The 20,619-nt window shown below is 41.0% G+C and overlaps 1 protein-coding gene across 6 annotated transcripts in view; it reads right to left on the bottom strand.

Annotated features, from left to right (window-relative positions):
- Positions 1-20,619, bottom strand: part of PIGG (phosphatidylinositol glycan anchor biosynthesis class G (EMM blood group)) — a 164,241-nt gene that overhangs the window by 59,274 nt on the left and 84,348 nt on the right. For all 6 annotated transcript variants that reach the window (XR_014711656.1, XM_084628287.1, XM_084628290.1 and 3 more), the window contains one exon: positions 14,037-14,228. Coding sequence is in view for 5 of the 6 variants with exons in the window: in XM_084628287.1 (XP_084484413.1) it covers positions 14,037-14,228 (192 nt within the window). In the remaining variant the exon portion in view is untranslated. The remainder of the gene's footprint in view (positions 1-14,036; positions 14,229-20,619) is intronic.

The following is a 20,619-nucleotide window of genomic DNA, read 5'->3' as shown; positions in this document are numbered from 1 at the left end:
CATCCAGATGGCTTGTCAGTTTAACATATGAATTTTATCTTGAAATTTAAAATTCAAGAACTTTTTAGATTTAGGAAGTTTCTTTCAACAACTAATTATTTGATTTGTGTCAGTTTTTTCAAATCACAGGCATTTAAGGCTATATCAAAATATTACTCAAACGTTTTTATTTCAGCCAGAGATCCACGATCTACAGTTCTCTTAGAAAATCCAACACAGTGGGCATGAATGGACTTTTCACAATAATCTCCCAATTTTAAACAGTATACACCTGACTAGAATCATTGGATGCATAGTACTACATCACCGTAAACTCTGGTAATATGCAAACTGCAAATTAATAGCAGGTGAAGAAAGGTTAACATTAAGCTTGAGATTTTAAGCACACCAGATTTAGGAAACTGAAAAGTTAAAAGTTCATACAACGGGAACTTGACTAGGTTATACTTTTGACAATGTAATTAGATCATTTCATTCAGTTAAATGTATAATCAACCTTGAATATATACAAAAGCAGCAATATGGCTTACTGTTTTATGAATATTAACTTGCGTATTTAATTTCTCAATCTTCACATTCCATTAACAGAATTTGGGTTTTTGGGGTTTTTTACATGTAATGTCTTTATATTTTTCTTCCCCCCCCAGTACTATTGTTCCAATTCACTTCTGCCTGCATATAAATTTCTGCATATGATACCTTACTGAAAATAAAGTACATGTGTAAACAGTGGTTAAGATTTTCAAAAATGGTTGTTTAAGATCAAGTTCTGAAATTCTTAGTCACAAAGTGGCACAACTTATCAATTTTAATGTTTCAAGGCACAAGAAAACCACTAAAATGAGGCTAGGAAGCGTCTCTGGTCAGGTTTTTATGCAACTTTCTGACATAGGTTTCTTGTACCATACTTTGACGCATACAATACTATCTGCTGTTGAGGACGGGATACTGGTGGGTACAAATGGAGAGGATAAATTGTAGAAAAGGAAAAGAATTAAGAAACAACCAGGAAAAAATAACTTTTTCAAAATCAAACAGTTTATGAATAAATGTTGCTGACCTGTAACCTCTGACCTGATTTTAGGGAGCAATATTAAATTGTATATCATATCAAGAGTCCAGGAGAGCTGGCTGTATTTCAGGGAATCCCTGTTGAGGTTACAGGGACAAACCATCCCGATGTGTCGAAAGAACAGTAAATATGGCAGGCGACAAGCTTGGCTTAACGGTGAAATCCTAGCGGATCTTAAACATAAAAAAGAAGCTTACAAGAAGTGGAAGGTTGGACATATGACCAGGGAAGAGTATAAAAATATTGCTCGGGCATGTAGGAATGAAATCAGGAGGGCCAAATCGCACCTGGAGCTGCAGCTAGCAAGAGATGTCAAGAGTAACAAGAAGGGTTTCTTCAGGTATGTTGGAACAAGAAGAAAGCCAAGGAAAGTATGGGCCTCTTAATGAAGGAGGGAGGCAACCTAGTGACAGAGGATGTGGAAAAAGCTAATGTACTCAATGCTTTTTTTGCCTCTGTCTTCACAAACAAGGTCAGCTCCCAGACTGCTGCACTGGGCATCACAACATGGGGAATAGATGGCCAGCCCTCTATGGAGAACGAGGTGGTTAGGGACTATTTAGAAAAGCTGGACGTGCACAAGCCCATGGGGCCGGACGAGTTGCATCCAAGAGTGCTAAAGGAATTGGCGGCTGTGATTGCAGAGAAATTGGCCATTATCTTTGAAAACTCGTGGCGAACGGGGGAAGTCCCAGATGACTGGAAAAAGGCTAATGTAGTGCCAATCTTTAAAAAAGGGAAGAAGGAGGATCCTGGGAACTACAGGCCAGTCAGCCTCACCTCAGTCCCCGGAAAAATCATGAAGCAGGTCCTCAAAGAATCAATCCTGAAGCACTTACATGAGAGGAAAGTGATCAGGAACAGTCAGCATGGATTCACCAAAGGAAGGTCATGCCTGACTAATCTAATCGCCTTCTATGATGAGATTACTGGTTCTGTGGATGAAGGGAAAGTAGTGGATGTATTCTTTCTTGACTTTAGCAAAGCTTTTGACACGGTCTCCCACAGTATTCTTGTCAGCAAGTTAAAGAAGTATGGGCTGGATGAATGCACTATAAGGTGGGTAGAAAGTTGGCTAGATTGTCGGGCTCAATGGGTAGTGATCAATGGCTCCATGTCTAGTTGGCAGCCGGTGCCAAGTGGAGTACCCCAGGGGTCGGTCCTGGGGCCGGTTTTGTTCAATATCTTCATAAATGATCTGGAGGATGGTGTGGATTGCACTCTCAGCAAATTTCCGGATGATACTAAACTGGGAGGAGTGATAGATATGCTGGAGGGCAGGAATAGGACACAGAGGGACCTAAACAAATTGGAGGATCGGGCCAAAAGAAATCTGATGAGGTTCAATAAGGATAAGTGCAGGGTCCTGCACTTAGGACAGAAGAACCCAATGCACAGCTACCGACTAGGGACCAAATGGCTAGGCAGCAGTTCTGCGGAAAAGGACCTAGGGGTTACAGTGGACGAGAAGCTGGATATGAGTCAACAGTGTGCCCTTGTTGCCAAGAAGGCCAATGGCATTTTGGGATGTATAAGTAGGGACATAGACAGCAGATCGAGGGACGTGATCGTCCCCCTCTATTTGACATTGATGAGGCCTCATCTGGAGTACTGTGTCCAGTTTTGGGCCCCACACTACAAGAAGGATGTGGATAAATTGGAGAGAGTCCAGCGAAGGGCAACAAAAATGATTAGGGGTCTGGAACACATGACTTATGAGGAGAGGCTGAGGGAACTGGGATTGTTTAGTCTGCAGAAGAGAAGAATGAGGGGGGATTTGATAGCTGCTTTCAACTACCTGAGAGGTGGTTCCAGAGAGGATGGTTCTAGACTATTCTCAGTGGTAGAAGAGGACAGGAGAAGGAGTAATGGTCTCAAGTTGCAGTGGGGGAGGTTTAGGTTGGATATTAGGAAAAACTTTTTCACTAGGAGGGTGGTGAAACACTGGAATGCATTACCTAGGGAGGTGGTAGAATCTTCTTCCTTAGAAGTTTTTAAGGTCAGGCTTGACAAAGCCCTGGCTGGGATGATTTAATTGGGGATTGGTCCTGCTTTGAACAGGGGGTTGGACTAGATGACCTCCTGAGGTCCCTTCCAACCCTGATATTCTATGATCTATGATTTTATGATGCTAAGGCATATTAACATGCTTTAAGATAGTAATATAGAAGTTAGAGCTGTAATAGTAATAGAATAACAAAAAATTAATATTTGAGATAGGCTTTGCAATAAGTTGAGGCCTAGTAAAGTCTGTTAGTTTAAGTATCATTATCTTAAGCAGCAGACAGTTAGCAGAAGGCCTAACACTTCGGCCAAGAGTAAGTGCTTAACCTAGAGTTATATAATTTAGCAATTTATAATAAGCTAACCACAAAAGAACAAACCAAATCTAATTTGGGGGAGTTTTTTTAGTATGTGTAACCATGTGATTAACCTCATTCCCATACTGGAAACAATGAAAAGTGTATTAATGCGGTATTGATGCAAACAGCTATGTTATCAACTGGAACTCCAGTTATGGTTTTCCAGACAGCCAGACATGGATGGGGGTCAGGATTCAGTCAAATATGGTCACCAGACATGTGAGTGTGTCCAGGGGAAGGAGGCATGAGGTATTTAAAAAAAAGATATCCAACAGGACATCGGAATCAACAAAGTAGATGGAAGCCCAAATGTTATTCAGGCTCATGATGAACTTCCCCAAAATGATTCCTAGAGTATATCTTTTGGAAAAACATCCAATCTTGATTTAAAGATGGGTCAATGATGGAGAATCCACCATGAGCCTTGGTAAGTTGTTCCAGTGGTTAATTACTCTCACCGTTAAAAATTTATGCTTTCAATTTGTCTAGCTTCAACTTCCAGCCATTAGATCATGTTATACTTTTCTCCGATAGATTGAAAAGCCCATTATTAAATATTTGCTCCCCGTGTTGGTACTTACAGATTGTAATCAAGTCACCCATTAACCTTCTCTTCATTAAGCTAAATTAAGCTCCTTAAGTCTATCACTATAAGGCATGTTTTCCAATCCTTTAATTATTCTTGGGGTTCTTCTCTGAACCCTCTCCAATTTATCAACATTCTCCTTTAGGATTGAAGCCAGTCTCTTGGCTTTACTGTTGGTAGTACTAAAAATATTTAGCCAATTTTCTGTTTTAGAATATCAGAACACACCACATTTCACAGCTTCTCAAGCAAAACCAGTATTTTAGGGAATGTATGCTAACCACTTTCTACAACTGCTATTTTAGTACACCCATAAATTGATCTTTATTCTCCATTTCCAGGTACCATCACAGCCACAATATCAAGCATTTGAGAGGGGAGCAAAAGTTTTTGAAACAACCTGAAGTGATCACTGGGCTCCAGAATTTTGAGAACGGCTGTTCAAGAAGAAGAGAGCATGAGACAAGGCAAAGCAGAACTGGTAGGAAGAGAAGGTATCTAGATGTACACTAAAAATTAATTGGTGCGTCTCTGTTCATTGGTCAAACTGGACCAAAGTCAGCATTCACTGTGGACTACTGAGCCACCCAATAGTACAATGGGGTCCTAGTCCATAAACAGGACTCCTAGGTGCTATATAATACAAATAAATGAAAAATGCCAAAAAATAATATTTTTAGGAAACCAAATACAATAGAATTTCTCCATTGCCACAATTAATTACTTATATGTTCTGAGTGGAGAGTGAACATGCCCTGCTCTATAGATACCAGAATCAATTCAGATCTTAAAGTAAACTGATTCAGAAGCTCTCAGGTGCTCAAGATGTGGTAGTCTGGATCACATAACCCAACTTTGGACAAACCTGATTTCAACCAGGCAAGTATTCACAAGAAACAAGCTTAGCCAGAATCTCCTGGAAAAAGTCAAAGCAAAACTTTTCCCTTTCAAATGCGTATGTTTCAACTCTTTGTGAAACCAATTTACATTAGCATCCCAAATAGAATAATAGAATCATAGAATATCAGGGTTGGAAGGGACCACAGGTGGTCATCTAGTCCAACCCCCTGCTCAAAGTAGGGCCAATCCCCAATTTTTGCTCCAATAGGCAACCTTGACCAAAAAACTACATTTTCATATCAGAGAAAGAGACTAGAAATGAAAAGGGGATGGGGGAAATTGGGGAGATTATCTGGGGCTCCAGTTCTTTTCAGTAGCACCAACATTAATAATTTGTGATTCTATCAACCCAATAAAAGCTGAAGAAACCTGACACTAATAATGAGGACTTCCAACATATAAAGACAAAAAAACCCCACACCCACCATTAAGCCTTCAAAGCAATTTTTTTTAAAGGCGGAGACACAAATGAAACCTAACACTACAAGCTAGTGTTTGCTTGCACATTGGTGTACAGTATTTAAGTGTTTTCCACTTAACGTCCAGTTCATATGAAAGTTAGAACTTCCGTGCATTGATTTTTTCTGGTCTGCAAAGCAATTAGCCAGTAGCTATTAAACAATGTTGCCCACAGAGATTTTCCATGTGATCATGATATATACCCTACTGACAATTTCTATTTTTGGAAATGAGTTCTCCCCGCTTCTCTCCTCCACCCCCCAAAAATTCAGCTGAAAATATCTTTCGCTTTTAAGGGCTTTTTCTCTCCCTTGCTTCTATAGTAAATATACAGTCCTTGCCTCAGAATTTAAAATTTAGTTTAATGACAAAATGCAACAGTCAGGGAAAGGTAAATTAACAATATGTGCATGTATTTGTACAAGAAAGCTGTCTTCACAACATAGCTCACCACCTGGCAGGGATCTGCAGGCATCATGGCAGAGTGTCTTAAAGGATTTGAAGGAAAGTGTTTTGAACTGACCTGAGTTCAAATAGCACACAAAGTTGGAGAAGAAAGAGTGGATTTGATTTAAAGTACTAGTCAGGAAGACTCGATTTAATCATGGATTTCTACATAAAAGTGCATTCTTGTTGGTTGTTATAACCTTAATGCATATTCTTCACAACTCAGAGATAGATGTAGGTTTCATTTTTAGAAGGTACACACTCTACATTTTTAAAGTGATGTTCCTTTCATCATCTTCAGGGCAGCTTCCTCCTGAGAAGGAATACTTCTCATGATGTTGTTTCATTCGCACAACCAGGTCTTGCATTTCTTTGTTGCACTGTTTGCATTTTGCACGCATGCCTATCTTACCCACAGGTAGAGGAATGTCATTAAAATGTTCCCAAACTGGGTCTCTTATGGCCTGCTGCCATTATAGGTTTTCCCTTCTAGTGAGAGAATGATATGGTAGATCTCAAATCAATGAAGGCTACACTCAAAGACCTCAAGACTTCTGGAATATGCTGCTCAAACAGTTTCACTTTTGTTTCTACTGCCTGTCCCTCCTTCTCACATTTATCTCCAGACTTCTTCTCCTAGTCCAGATCTATTCTGCCCCCAACAATCTTCTATTCATTGAACTTTTTGGAACTTTGCACTTTTAGAGAGAGGTACGGGATTGACTCTGTGTACACAAATTTGCAGAGGGAGAATAGGGTCGAGGTCTGTTATTTCTCACCTCTATATATTAATTTATTTATTTAAAAACATTTTTGCTGTTAACAAGCATGGTATCTCTGGAGAGACAAATCCACAGTTTGAGAACTGAAAAACTAAGCATGTCTGAGGGTATCTTCTAGACTGAGCACTGAGTGCCATTGGGTAGATAAAAAGATTAACCTAAATAATCTATACAGAAGCCCCGGGTACCCCATAAAATTGGGACCCTAATCCATGAACTATTGGAACTCATTTACAAAACTTTTCTTAAACATTACAGGAATATATGCTCTTATACTATAGAATTAGAATTTATAATCCCTATTCCATGATGAGATCTCTTTGAGCTATAATTTATCTTAATTAAAACTGCCTTTAGATAAAATACTTTTTGAGGGGAAAAAACTATCAAAAAATCTGATTTTTTATTTTGATTTTTTTAAAACACTGATTTTTATCCACCCTGGAAGCAAATGGTCTTTTCAAATTGACAGCACCCTTTTTAAGGCAAGGAATTGCATCTTTTGGACACAATTTTCACATATTTTTTCAAGTTGGAAGCACTTATACAAACATCAGCTGGGTTGAATAGTCTCAGTAAGAAAACCAACCATTACTGTGCAATACATGTTTCATGTAAATGTCCAGTTCAAAAAGTCTTTTAAAAAGTGACCAACTGAAAATTTACTGGAAAATATGACGTCTGAAGTAAAAGAATTTCTCCTGCCCTTGTACTCTCTGCGGGAAAGAATTTCACTCTTAATTAGAAGCGAAAATCTAATACAAAGTACTATGTACAACTAGATCAAGGAGCATATGTAATTCAACATCACAGAAGCACCAACTTAAGAGCAAACATTCAAGATGGCAATATCACATTAATCAAGTCAAATCAAGCAATAGGCAGGGCAATGAGGCAATTTTAGCACAAATCATGAATTTAACCAGGTACTTACAAACATCTGAAAACACTGTGTCCAGTATTATAAAAAAACCTTTCATAATTATTGTCAGGGTTCCTTCCCCACTCTAATTAAGAGTGAAATTTTTTCCCGCAGAGAGTCCAAGAGCAAGAGAAAGCTACTGGGCTTTTTATTCTTCCCTCTCTTGTAATAACTGTCATCAAATGAGGCACCTGCCACTTTGCAGTCAAGCATAGAGAAGACTAGCTCTGATCCACGCCTGGACACATTGGGGCCACCTCTGCTATCCAGTAGGATATTTGAAATGTACAAAGGCAGAAAGTGAAAGCTTTTGTTGCTGCTGTTTTTAATAGAGCTATTTGTCTTCTACTGATCACACAAGAAGTGAGATAAGACCATTACTGCCTCCAGAGTCAAATATGTTGTAAGTAGTGCATGTCAGAAGCTATATATGAATTCTACTTTTCTTCATGTAAGCAAGTATTAACTGTGGGATTTCTTAAATAGCTTCCAAAAATATTTCTATTATAGGAAAAAATGGCAGCAATGGCTTTAACTAAGTAAGGTTGCATAACACTTAATTTTTAAGACTCTTTTCAGTGGTTTACAACTCTGCCAAATTTCCATCCTAGTCTGTGCCTTTGGCTAATTTTTTTTTCTCTGAGCAAACAGCTCAGCTAAGGATTTTCAAGGATTAGGTTAGAGAAATATTTTTTACCAATGTGAAAACATTCTCCTAACATTCCATTGAGGAGCTCTAGCATTTCCATACTGGGAAGCCGGGCTGAAATTCCGGAAGGTGGTGGTACTTCTATCAGAGGGTTGCCTTTTGTCGACCCTGTGAAAATCTATTCAAACTTGTCTGAATGTTAAATTTCTGACAACTGTCATTTATCCATGTTCAACAGAGAAAGTTTGGCAGCAAATTTCTCCAAAGATTCCATTTGTACTGAGAATGCTCAATTCCCACATAGCTCCATGCCAACCACACTGAGCATGCTCAATCCCCACACAGCTCATGTTCAAGGGGCTGAAAAAGATAAACAGCATCCAGGAGGAGCAGTTGCTGGGGGATGCTTTAGTGTTAGGTACTAGAACAGGGCAGGGACAGTCTCTCCTATACCTTCAATGCTCCCCCTTGGTGGTGCCCAGGCTACATTGGAGAAGAAAGAATCAGCCTGACTGGAATGCAGATGAATGACAAGCAGCAAGGACACAGTGACATGCTAGGGGACAAGAGGCAGAAGGGTCTGAAATCACTTGAGGACATTCCTTTCTATACCATGGAATTGAAGCCTAGAGTCCTGAGTCAAAATTCTTCTGCTATCAACCAATGTCTGAAACTCACTGGCAAAATGTGTCTCTCTTTAGTGACTGGCCTATAGAGAGGTTAAGAGCCTATTCTTGGAACCAATTATCCCATTACCTCAAATAGCAGAGGTCTGGGCTGCAGATCTAAAGGTTCCTGCCCTGCTGACAAACCACTGTGTGGGCTTAATATGGTTCCAAATAGTGGGTTTTTTTTTAAAGTTTGCTTTTTAAAAATGAAGAAATTACACATAAAAAGCTATGTTCAAATAATATTAGAATTGCAAAATCAAGCACTTAAAAGTTAGGAAATGCCAGAATTAATGTTTCCTGTGCAATCCTAATTCAGCCCCCTTGTGCATGTACATGACTGTAGTGGGGCGCCTGCCCCACTCCAGTAGGCAGGGGGTTAAAAGCAGCACTGGAGAGAGCTGCAGCTGGGAAAAGGAGTGAAAGCACTTGAGTGGTGAAAAGCACAGGTGTGGCCAGCTCAATCAGGGCCCAGCTGGCCCTTATAAGAGGGCTGTGGGCCAGAAGTTGGAGGAGTCTCTCTCCAGCCCTGGAGGGAGAAGGGCTAGCTGCCTCAGAGGAAGGAACCTGAACTGGAGCAGTGCTGGGGAATAGGGCAAGGAAGCTGGGGAGCTTCAGCCTGGTAAAACCCCAGGCTGCAGGCCTTGTTGAAGGCCTACAGAGGTACTGGGGCTGCAGAGATCCAGCCTGGGAATAGGCAAAGGCAACAGGTGATGATGAGTGGCCATTACAGACTGCAGTCTGCCCCAGAGAAAGGGAGCTAGATGATGACTGGCAGTAGCCATTGAGGCAAGGTGGGGATAGCGGGTCGGGGGTTCCCCTGGGAGGGGAGACCCAGAGAGTGGGCATACTGTAGAGGACAGAACCCCGAGGTAAAGGGGCACCAGAGTCTGGGAGGGACACGGGGGCCTGAGGCAGGCGAGCCACCAGCAGAAGGAGGTGCTCCATATGCTGGAGAGCTAATTCCCAGACAACTAGCAGGAGGCGCTGCGCTCGTGAGTCCTTGCTTCGCTACAATGATACAGTCCCTAACTGCATATCAGACATTTCTCACAGGACCTCTGCTTCATTTAGCATATTCAAAGGTTGTACAGTGGATGAAGCTTTTGTGTGGAGGGTCCTGTGTCATTTGTTGCAGAAACTGGGAGGTGTGAGGTAAATACAGGCAGTCCTCAGACTTACGACACAATTGGTTCCTTACGATTGCATTTGTAAGTTGGAACTCAGAACTGCAATCTACTCCATTGCAGGACCGAGCATTGTAAACTTGAAACCTATAGTCATAAATCGAATCAGGGTGTCAATGTAGAAGCGTTGTAAGTGCTGTTCATCGTAACTCGAACATCGTAAAGTCGAGGACTGCCTGTAATGTAGGGGACTGCAGGAACTGAAAGGATGACCTCTTGGTTACGGAAATACACTGACACCCTGAAGATCTGAGTTCTAGTCATGTCTCTGCCACCAAGCTTCTAACTGATGCTGGGCAAGTCACACATCAAACTTTTCACAAGTGGACACTCTGTTTCTCACTTTCTTAGTGCTCAGCTTGAGAAACTTGGGATACTTGGGGCTTCATTTGCAGACACACTGGGCACTCAGTGCAACTGAAGTCAATGGAAGCTATGTTATTAATGTATGTGCTATAAAAGTAGTAACATATCTGTCAAGAGCATCCACTAGGGCCCAATTTTCAATATTGGCTTTAACCTCTATGCATCTTAGTTCCTCATCTGTAAAATGTGAATATCATCATCTAACAAGGGATCCTCTGAATCCATTCATTAATGTTTGTGTAGCACTCAGCAGCTATGGTGAGGAGTTCCTGAGAAAATTCCATGAGGAAATAATTCTGTATGGAATTCAGGGTTTGGATGGTACGTAGTAAATAAGGCACAAGTAAAGAGAAATAAATATTCAACAACTACCCATTCAGTGAACACCATTCATTTTGTGCATTGAATGAGGCAGGGAGTCCTGATGTAAAAATAATAAGTGATCATAAAGTACAGGCTGTTGGCAATGTATACATATAATGGGGCTAAATGAAGGTTACACAGAAATTTTTTTTTACTTTCCCACCTTTTAGGTACTTGACGTTGCAACCTTAACATTCTTTTAATGTAGTTTTTATATGTAACCTAATACACATTTCTCACATTATGGTCAAGTTACAAAATTAGGAAAAGCATAACTTGCTAAGATCATATAGCAAATAAAGAATTACAAATAAAAAACACAGATTTCCTGATTTGCAGTCCAACATTGGACCATGTTGCCTTTCCAGATATTTCTACCAGATTGTGTCAGAGTTCAGGCACATTTGCAAGGCAAGGTAGAAAGACCTGCATTACTGCAGCCCATAGAATCATAGAATATCAGGGTTGGAAGTGACCTCAGGAGGTCATCTAGTCCAACCCCATGCTCAAAGCAGGACCAAGCCCCAATTTTTGCCCCAGATCCCTAAATGGCCCCCTCAAGGATTGAGCTCTCAACCCTGGGTTTAGCAGGCCAATGCTCAAACCACTGAGCTATCCCTCCCCCATAATGTATGTATTCTACACTTCAGTCTCCATGGCAGTATTTTTATCTTAAAAGGTAAAGGTAGTAGGCAGTTTTAAAGTGGATGTCCTGTCAACGCAAGTAACAGGGAAGCCCTGATACGTAACGCTAAGGATGGTGTAAAGACAAGGTTAAGGTGTATTGGCAGAGGTGTGCACCAAAGCTTGTAGTGTACCTGCTCCCATTTAGAAAAAGCACTAAAATTCTCCAATTTAAAAAGCCTTGTGCCATTTCTACATCTAAACAGTCATTTAATGTTAACATGCAAGTCTCACTCTTAAATGTGAGATACAGTCAGCCACGACTAACTGATCGTGAAGTTTGGTTTTATTAATCTAAAGAACTTTTAAGCCACTGCATAATCAAAGCTATAAATGAAAGGTCTGACATAGCAGTTTAAGCAAATCACCATATTCACATTTAAAATTAAGCTGAGTATAAAAGCCCTATGTTTTCTTAGTCAATTCTAATTGCAATTAAGACGCTGACTATAGTGTAAATCAGCTGTCAGTGAAACCTTTGCTCACTTTGTAAATTTAAGAACTCCACTTATTACTGTAACTATTCTTTTAATTTGCAGTTCAGCCGATGCAGTTAACATTCTGTTCCACACTGCAGTATTTTTCCTCTCACTGAAGGAAATGCATTCTACCCTAAGGAATTGTAGTCCAACAAAAACCAAAAATCATATTTAGCAATCAGATGTATTTCCAGACAAACACATTCAAGCACGTAGTCAGATTCTGTAGTCCAAGTCAAGGTCAATGGAAATTTTTGTATGCAAAGATCAAATAACTTACTTCCTTAATTAGTATTAAGGTATCTTCAAATATCTCTACTACATATAAAAGAAATATATGCACCACTGGTACAGCTGGCCTTAGTTAGTCTAAAAATCTTTTCCTAGGCTGCTTTCCAAGGTAACTCCCAATCTCCACTTCTTACAGAGGGTGTGACCTCTGATCCCCAATCCTCAACCAAGCTACCCAGACTCAGGTCAAATTCTAAGTGATCTCTGAACAATTTATTCTAGCCACAAGCCAATCATCTTTCTAGAATTTCCCCCAAAAGACTACAGGAATGCATCCTGAAACTTTCCCACAATTCTGATGCTCCCTTTAGAACATGTTGACGCTGCAGGTCCAACTATATCACAACAAAAACTGAAAAATATCAGATAGGTTATAAAAGAATCAAAGCTGCTTTCCTGCACTCCAAAAGCAGCTAATGCTCAGTATGAGAAAAAAAGCCCTCATGAATTAGAAGCATCATTGGGTTGTTTCATCTCACATGGTAAACATATCACCTGTGACAGGTATGGTGGGAAAGGAGACTCAAAACTCTTAGCTTTGAAAGTTCTCAGTCTGTATAATGCTCCAAGCTTTAGACCCCAAAGGCAGAAATCTATTACATCTTGAAAGGCTATGGAGCACAACTCTCAGCTGTAAGAAACAGAAAGGCACAGGGAAACTGTTTCCTAAATGACAGGTTTCAGAGTAACAGCCGTGTTAGTCTGTATTCACAAAAAGAAAAGGAGTACTTGTGGCACCTTAGAGACTAACCAATTTATTAGAGCATAAGCTTTCGTGAGCTACAGCTCACTTCCTCAGATGCATATCGTGGAAACTGCAGCAGGCTTTATATATACACAGAGAATATGAAACAATACCTCCTCCCACCCCACTGTCCTGCTGGTAATAGCTTATCTAAAGTGATCATCAGGTGGGCCATTTCCAGCACAAATCCAGGTTTTCTCACCCTCCACCCCCCCACACAAATTCACTCTCCTGCTGGTGATAGCCCATCCAAAGTGACAACTCTTTACACAATGTGCATGACAATCAAGCCCAACTTGATTGTCATGCACATTGTGTAAAGAGTTGTCACTTTGGATGGGCTATCACCAGCAGGAGAGTGAATTTGTGTGGGGGGGTGGAGGGTGAGAAAACCTGGATTTGTGCTGGAAATGGCCCACCTGATGATCACTTTAGATAAGCTATTACCAGCAGGACAGTGGGGTGGGAGGAGGTATTGTTTCATATTCTCTGTGTATATATAAAGCCTGCTGCAGTTTCCACGATATGCATCTGAGGAAGTGAGCTGTAGCTCACGAAAGCTTATGCTCTAATAAATTGGTTAGTCTCTAAGGTGCCACAAGTACTACTTTTCTGTTTCCTAAATGTATTTTTAGCCTTGTAGTCAAATAGTAAACCATTTCATTGTTATAAATAAGTCAGGTTGGCATTGTTCTGTACTTAATGTAGCAAATCAACATAATAATAAATAAAACAGCAAAGGCAGTAATCTTTATAAGCCAGATTCAATAATGGAAATGGAAAAAAATGGTAACTGGCTAGATCAATAAGCTATGCCTCAAGGTAGTCAGTGTATGTGTGTCAGCCTTTGACAGGTTTCCAATTTGAGATACGGTACAGGAACATACCACTTTATTGTACCCATATATTATTTAAAGCCATAACACGAAAAACTTGTTAGGGCACATCCTAAGAGAACCATCCCTTTGCTCATAACAGCCTGATTCTAACAGAGATAACAGTGCTATTTTTTCAGTATCCAAAGTGTTAAAACTGTTCTAGAAGTTGATATACATATCTGCTGATGAACTCACTTTGAGATATCTTTGCTGTCTTGTTGCCATGGAAATACAACATTTCCAATGGCTACCCGGTAACTGTAGACTCCCAAGAGCCCAAGTGCCATCGCTATTTTCGAAACCAGGGAGCATCTCCTCTGAACCAGAATGAAGAGCATAACTAAGGAGACAGCTGCCAGAAGGGACAGTACAGCTTTGTGTTCAGAACTGTAAAAGAAAGGAAAAAAATAAATCTATAATTACTGCTAAAATACATTGAACATAGCTCCAGCAACTGTAGTGAATTTCCAAATTAATCATTGCACTGACATCTGTTACTAGCTTTCTAAGAGATGTGGTCAAATATTTTAGTATTTTTAGAAAAACGATTTTGTTAATGAGGTTTTATATTCAAGCATGCATGTTTAAAAGTAATCATGTCTCATCATATGTTAGTTGGTCTGTTTTAACTGGATAAAACAAAGTTTCATATGATATAAAAAAAATTCTAATGATTTAAAAACAAAATTTATATACACGTGCAAAATTCACCATCACTTCTACTACAGCATTCTAGTTTCTCTAATATAAGGCAACAAGGATTGTTACCGTACTTCACAAGCATCTCTTTTTAAATTATAACTCTGCATATATATATCCATTTTATTTAATTTTAGATGTATAAGGTGTACAAAATGTTCCCTAAAGCCATCACATCTAAGGACATAATGTAGCACACAAGTTTTCCTCCAATAGCAAAAGAACAATCACTGAAACAAACCAAACCTATTAGCACAATGGGGGTCCTGATCCATGACTATGAATCCTAGTGTTATGGTAAAACAATACAATAAATAGAAAACAAGACAGACATGGGCCTTGCATCATGCCCTAAAGATGCACAGAAGTTCTCTCTTTTAGACCAGCAGGTTGAGTGCATATATAGTCAAGTGCTATATACTGAATACCCTGCCCATTGCCAGATATTGAAACATACGGAGTGCTGGCACTCAGACACTATAGAAAAACCTAAATCACATTAGATAGAGTACTTCATCTGACCTCATCTACCCTGATGGTAAATGGGGAGATATGAAGTTTCCAGTACTGGGATCTAAGTTTTTTGTTTTTTTAAATAGGAAAGTAGACAGCTGGAACTGAACCCAAAAGCCAAGCAGGAAACCAGCAGTTGATGTCTATCTCCATATGTTTTTTATTTGTTCCAAATGCCATGACTTTGACTGCACAGGCCAGAATCACACATACACTGTGAGAACCAGTGGCTACACCCTGCCACACATCAGCATTTCAAAGTCCTCACATTTTGAAATGCTATGGGGAAAGACTGCTGGCCTCTGGCAGACTGACACCGGACCTAGGCTATATTAGCATGAGCTCCACATCGTATCACGGGAGTTGGAGTTCTTTCTTAAATTTTGTCGTGCTTTCTTTCCATATTACCTGCTTTTCTTTGAATTCTACAAGGAAACACAAGACAGCTATTTCAGCTATACAGATGGGAGTCAGCCAGGCTAGGCTGAAAGAAAAAACATTCCCTCTTGGTCCTTCCATGTGACCCAGTCAGCTCCCCATCCAGCTTGGAGAGGCTCCCAGGAGAGGTACTGCTCTTTGCAGGGAAGGGCGGCGAAGAAGGGTGATGCTGGAGCACCAGGAGAAGCAAGTACATTTACTTGATGTAATCTTACCGTGTCTCTTCCCCAGTATCCTTTCTTCAGGACTCAAGAGCCTGGGAAATGTTGCTGAGGTCATATGGACTGCTGTGGCAACCCCTAAGATAGTATGTACACTGGCAGCTACATGCCTTAATGGCAGAGACCCTGTGCACGTGTATGCAATAAGACAGTTACCTGCCTGTACAGTAACTGTTCGAGATGTGGGTGCAGACATATTCCATAACCCAACCTCTGTCCCCTCTGCAACAGTCTTAACTCTCGATGTTCCGTGCAAAGGCTGATGCTGCCCTTAAATAACCTAAGGAGAGGCTAAAAGTCAGAGACCATGAGCACCGCCCCACAGGTACTGCTAGGCAAAGTTCTTCAGCTTCAGTGCAGCAGGTGTGCGCACACCTGAGTGGAATACACATCTGCACTCACATCTCGAAGAATAACTTACCATACAGATGAGTAAGTCTTTTCTTCTTCAGGTGGTTGCAGACATGTATTCCACTCAGGTGATTCACAAGCCACATCGGTAGGAGGTGAGGCTCAGAGTCTACTTAAAGAATGACCACACTCTGTGTCTGAAAAACTGAGTGTGCAGGGTCTCCGCCATTAAGGCATGTAGCTGACTTACTCATAGACTTTAAGGCCAGAAGGGACTATCATGATTTATCTAGTCTGACCTCCTGCTCATCAGAGGCCACAGAACCACACCCACCCACTCCTGTAATAGACCCCTAACCTCTGGCTGAGTTACTGAAGTCCTCAAATCATGATTTAAAGACTTCAAGTTACAGAAAATTCACTGTTTACTCTAGTTCAAACCAGTAAAATGATCCAGAACCCAACCTGCAGAGAAAGGCAAAATAACCCCCGACTCTCTGCCAATCTGACCTGGAGGAAAATTCCTTCCTGACCCCAAATATGGTGACCTGTTAGACCCCGAGCATGTTGGTGAGACCACCAGTAAGATACCTGGGAAAGAATTCACTGTAGTAACTCAGAGCCTTCCCCCTCTAGTGTCCCATCTCTGGCTGTGGCAGATATTTGCTCATAACAGTAGCAGATGGACCACATGCAACTGTTGGCAACCTCATCATATCATTCGTTCCATAAACTTATCAAGTCAGTCTCAAAACTAGTTAGGTTTTTTACCCCCACAGCTACCCTTGGAAGACTGTTCCAGAACTTCACTCCTCTGATGCTTAGAAACCTTCATCTAATTTCAAGACGTCACTTGTTGGTGGCCAGTTTATACTTATTTGTTCTTGTGCCAACACTGGCCCTTAACTTAAATAACTCCACTTCCTTCCTGGTGTTTACCCTTCTGATGTATTTATACAGAGCAATCATATCTCCCCGCAGCCTTTGTTCTGTTAGGCTAAACAAGCCAAGCTCCTTAAGTCTTCTTTCATAAGCTAGGTTCTCCATTCCTCTGATCATCCTAGTAGAAGGCCAGAACTGTACACACTATTCATTCCAGATGAGGTCTCATCAGTGACTTGTATAATGGTAACACTACTTCCCTATCTCTACTGGAAATACCTCACCTGATGCATCCTAGGATTGCATTAGCCTTTTTCACAGCTACATCACACAAGATTCATGTATTTTTGAAAGACACTCTCTAGGGTATATATAGTAAGCTTTGCAGCTTTTAATTATGGGTAATTTGTTTTGCTAAGGGCTAGTCCAGCAATATATTGTGACAAAGTTCCTGCGCTACCTTGGTGGGTCTTGTGCTTATTGGCGGATTTGCTTGCCTTGGAGCTTCACAGCAGCCCTCAGCTTGGCCGTTTTTCTGAATTCACAGTCCAGGTTGACTCCTCCTGTGTCTGACCAGGAGTTGGGAGGATTTGGGGGGAACCCGGGCCCACTCTCTACTCCGGGTTCCAGCCCAGGGCCCTGTGGAATGTAGCTGTCTGGAGTGCCTCCTGGAACAGCTGTGCGACAGCTACAACTCCCTGGGCTACTTCCCCATGGCCTCCTCCCAACACCTTCTTTATCCTCACCATAGGACCTTCCTCCTGGTGTCTGATAATGCTTGTACACCTCAGCCCTCCAACAGTCCGTGTTCTCACTCTCAGCTCCTAGTGCCTCTTGCTCCCAGTTCCTCACACGCACACCACAAACTGAAGTGAGCTCCTTTTTTAAAAACTTAGGTGCCCTGATTAACCTGCCTTAATTGATTCTAACAGCTTCTTGATTGGCTGCAGGTGTTCTAATCAGCCTGTGTTAATTGTCTCCAGAAGGTTCCTGATTATTCTGGAACCTTCCCTGTTACCTTACCCAGGGAAAAGGGACCTACTTGGCCTGGGGCTAATATATCTGCCTTCCGTTACTCTCCTATAGCCATCTGGCCCGACCCTGTCACAATATTTACACAGAAATGCCCTCCTTGCTCCTTGGGGCCATTGTGATAGTGCTCTATAGACCATGCACTTCCCTGATAGAGACTACAAAGGCTTGCACGGGTCTCTCAAGGCCCTCTTTGGCTGACAAACAAGAAAGGTGAAAGATATACTGGAGAGAAGCTTGTGACAAAAACCAAGAAAATCAGAAAAAGGGAGAGGGCAGATGGTAAACTACAACTATTCAGCACACAAAACTATTTTAATGTGTTAAGACTGAGAATTTGTAACTGTGTTTTTATCACCTTTTATATGACATTGCATATGCCTTATGTTTTTGTAATGCTGTCAACATAGTTTTGGAGTTCCAAAAGGTTTACACTGAATTCTCGCAAGAAAGAGAAAAAGGTCAGAATACTATCTCTGTTACATTAAAATATAATCCATTCATCCTTTATATGGAACCAAAGGTAGTACATACAGTAACTCCTCACTTAACGTTGTAGTTCTGTTCCTGAAAAATCCGACTAAGTGAAACTATGTTAAGCGAATCCAATTTCCCCATAAGAATTAATGTAAATGGGGGCAGGGGGGTTAGGTTCCAGGGAAATTTTTTTTGCCAGACAAAAGGACTCGGCACACCTCTTCCCCCCCACCCCCACCTCTTGCTGTGGCAAATCAGCTGGCTTTGGCATTTTGGAGGCAGGACGGAGTAGGGAGGAGCACCAAGTCCTCGCTCCTCCCTCCTTCCCGGGGCAATCAGCTCGCTTGCCGCATTTGGGAGGCAGGGGGAACCTGTGCACCAAGTCCTCACTCCTCTCCACTCCCTCCTGCCTCCAAAACGCCACAAGCCAGCTGAACCACAATATTCCTAAAGTCATTACCAATAAATGACCTCAAATTTCGAATGTAATGCCCTATTGTGTTAAATTTAAGAAAAATTCTCTTCCCTTCTCCCCACACCCATAGCCCATGTGACCAATCAGAAAGAACTCCAAGCACTGTTATTCTCCATTATAAGAACATAGAATGGCCCTACTGGGTCAGATCAAAGGTTCATCTAGCCCAGTACCCTGTCTTCCAACAGTGGCCAGGGCCAGATGCCCCAGAGGGAATGAACAGAACAGGATAATCATCAAGTGATGCATCCCCTGTCGCTCATTCCCAGCTTCTGGCAAACAGAGGCTAGGGACATCATTCCTGCCCATCATGGCTAATAGCCATTGATGGACCTATCCTCCATGAATTTATCTAGTTCTTTTTTGAACCCTGTTATGGTCTTGGCCCTCAAAACATCCTCTCGCAAGGAGTTCCACAGGTTGACTATTCGTTGTTTGAAAAAATACTTCCTTTTATTTGTTTTAAACCTGCTGTCTATTAATTTCATTTGGTGACTCCTAGTTCTTGTGTTATGAGAAGTAGTAAACAACACTTCATTATCTACTTTCTCTACACCAGTCATGATTTTATAGACCTCAATCATATCTCCCCTTAACCGTCTCTTTTCCAAACTGAAAAATCCCAGTCTTATTAATCTCTCCTCATAGGGAAGCCGTTCCATACCACTCATCATTTTTGTTGCCCTTTTCTGAACCTTTTCCAATTCCAATATATCTTTTTTGAGATGGGGTGAACACATCTGCACACAGTATTCAATATGTGGGCATACCATGGATTTATATAGAGGTAACATGATATTTTCTATCCCTTTCTTAATTATTCCCAGCATTCTGTTCACTTTTTTGACTGTCGCTGCACACTGAGTGGATGTTTTCAGAGAACTATGCATAATGACTCCACAATCTCTTTCTTGAGTGGTAACAGCTAATTTAGACCCCATCATTTTATATGTATAGTTGGAATTATGCTTTCCAATCTGCATTACTTTGCAGTTATCAACATTAAATTTCATCTGCCATTTTGTTGCCCAGTTTTGAGAGATCCTTTTGTAGCTCTTCGCAGTCTGCCCGAGTCTTAACTATCTTTAGTAATTTTGTATCATCTGCAATTTTGCCACCTCACTGTTTACCCCTTTTTCCAGATCATTTATGAATATGTTGAATAGGACTGGTCTTAGAACAGACTCCTGGGGACACCACTATTTACCTCTCTACATTCCGAGAACTGACCATTTATACCTACATTTCCTACCCTTTAACCAGTTACCAATCCATGACAGCACCTTCCCTCTTATTTCATGGCAGCTTACTTTGCGTAAGAGCCTTTGGTGAGGGACCTTGTCAAAGGCTTTCTGAAAATCTAAATACACTATATCCACTAGATCCCCTTGGTCCACATGCTTGTTGACTCCCTCAAAGAATTCTAGTAGATTGGTGAGGCACTAAAACCATGTTGACTCTTCAACAAATCATGTTCATCTATATGTCTGACAATATTGTTCTCTATTATAGTTTCAACCAGTTTGCCCAGTATTGAAGTCAGGCTTACAGGCCTGTAATTGCCAGGATCACCTCTGGAGCCCTCTTTAAAAATTGGCATCACATTAGCTATCCTCCAGTCATCTGGTACAGAAGCCAATTTAAATGATCGGTTACAGACTACAGTTATGACAGGTTTCAGAGTAACTGC

Source organism: Lepidochelys olivacea (assembly GCF_965140295.1).
Source record: "Lepidochelys olivacea isolate rLepOli2 genome assembly, chromosome: 5".
Taxonomy (NCBI): Eukaryota; Metazoa; Chordata; order Testudines; family Cheloniidae; genus Lepidochelys; species Lepidochelys olivacea.
The sequence above is the reverse complement of the archived record's forward strand: the minus strand, read 5'-3'. Positions and strand labels throughout refer to the sequence as shown.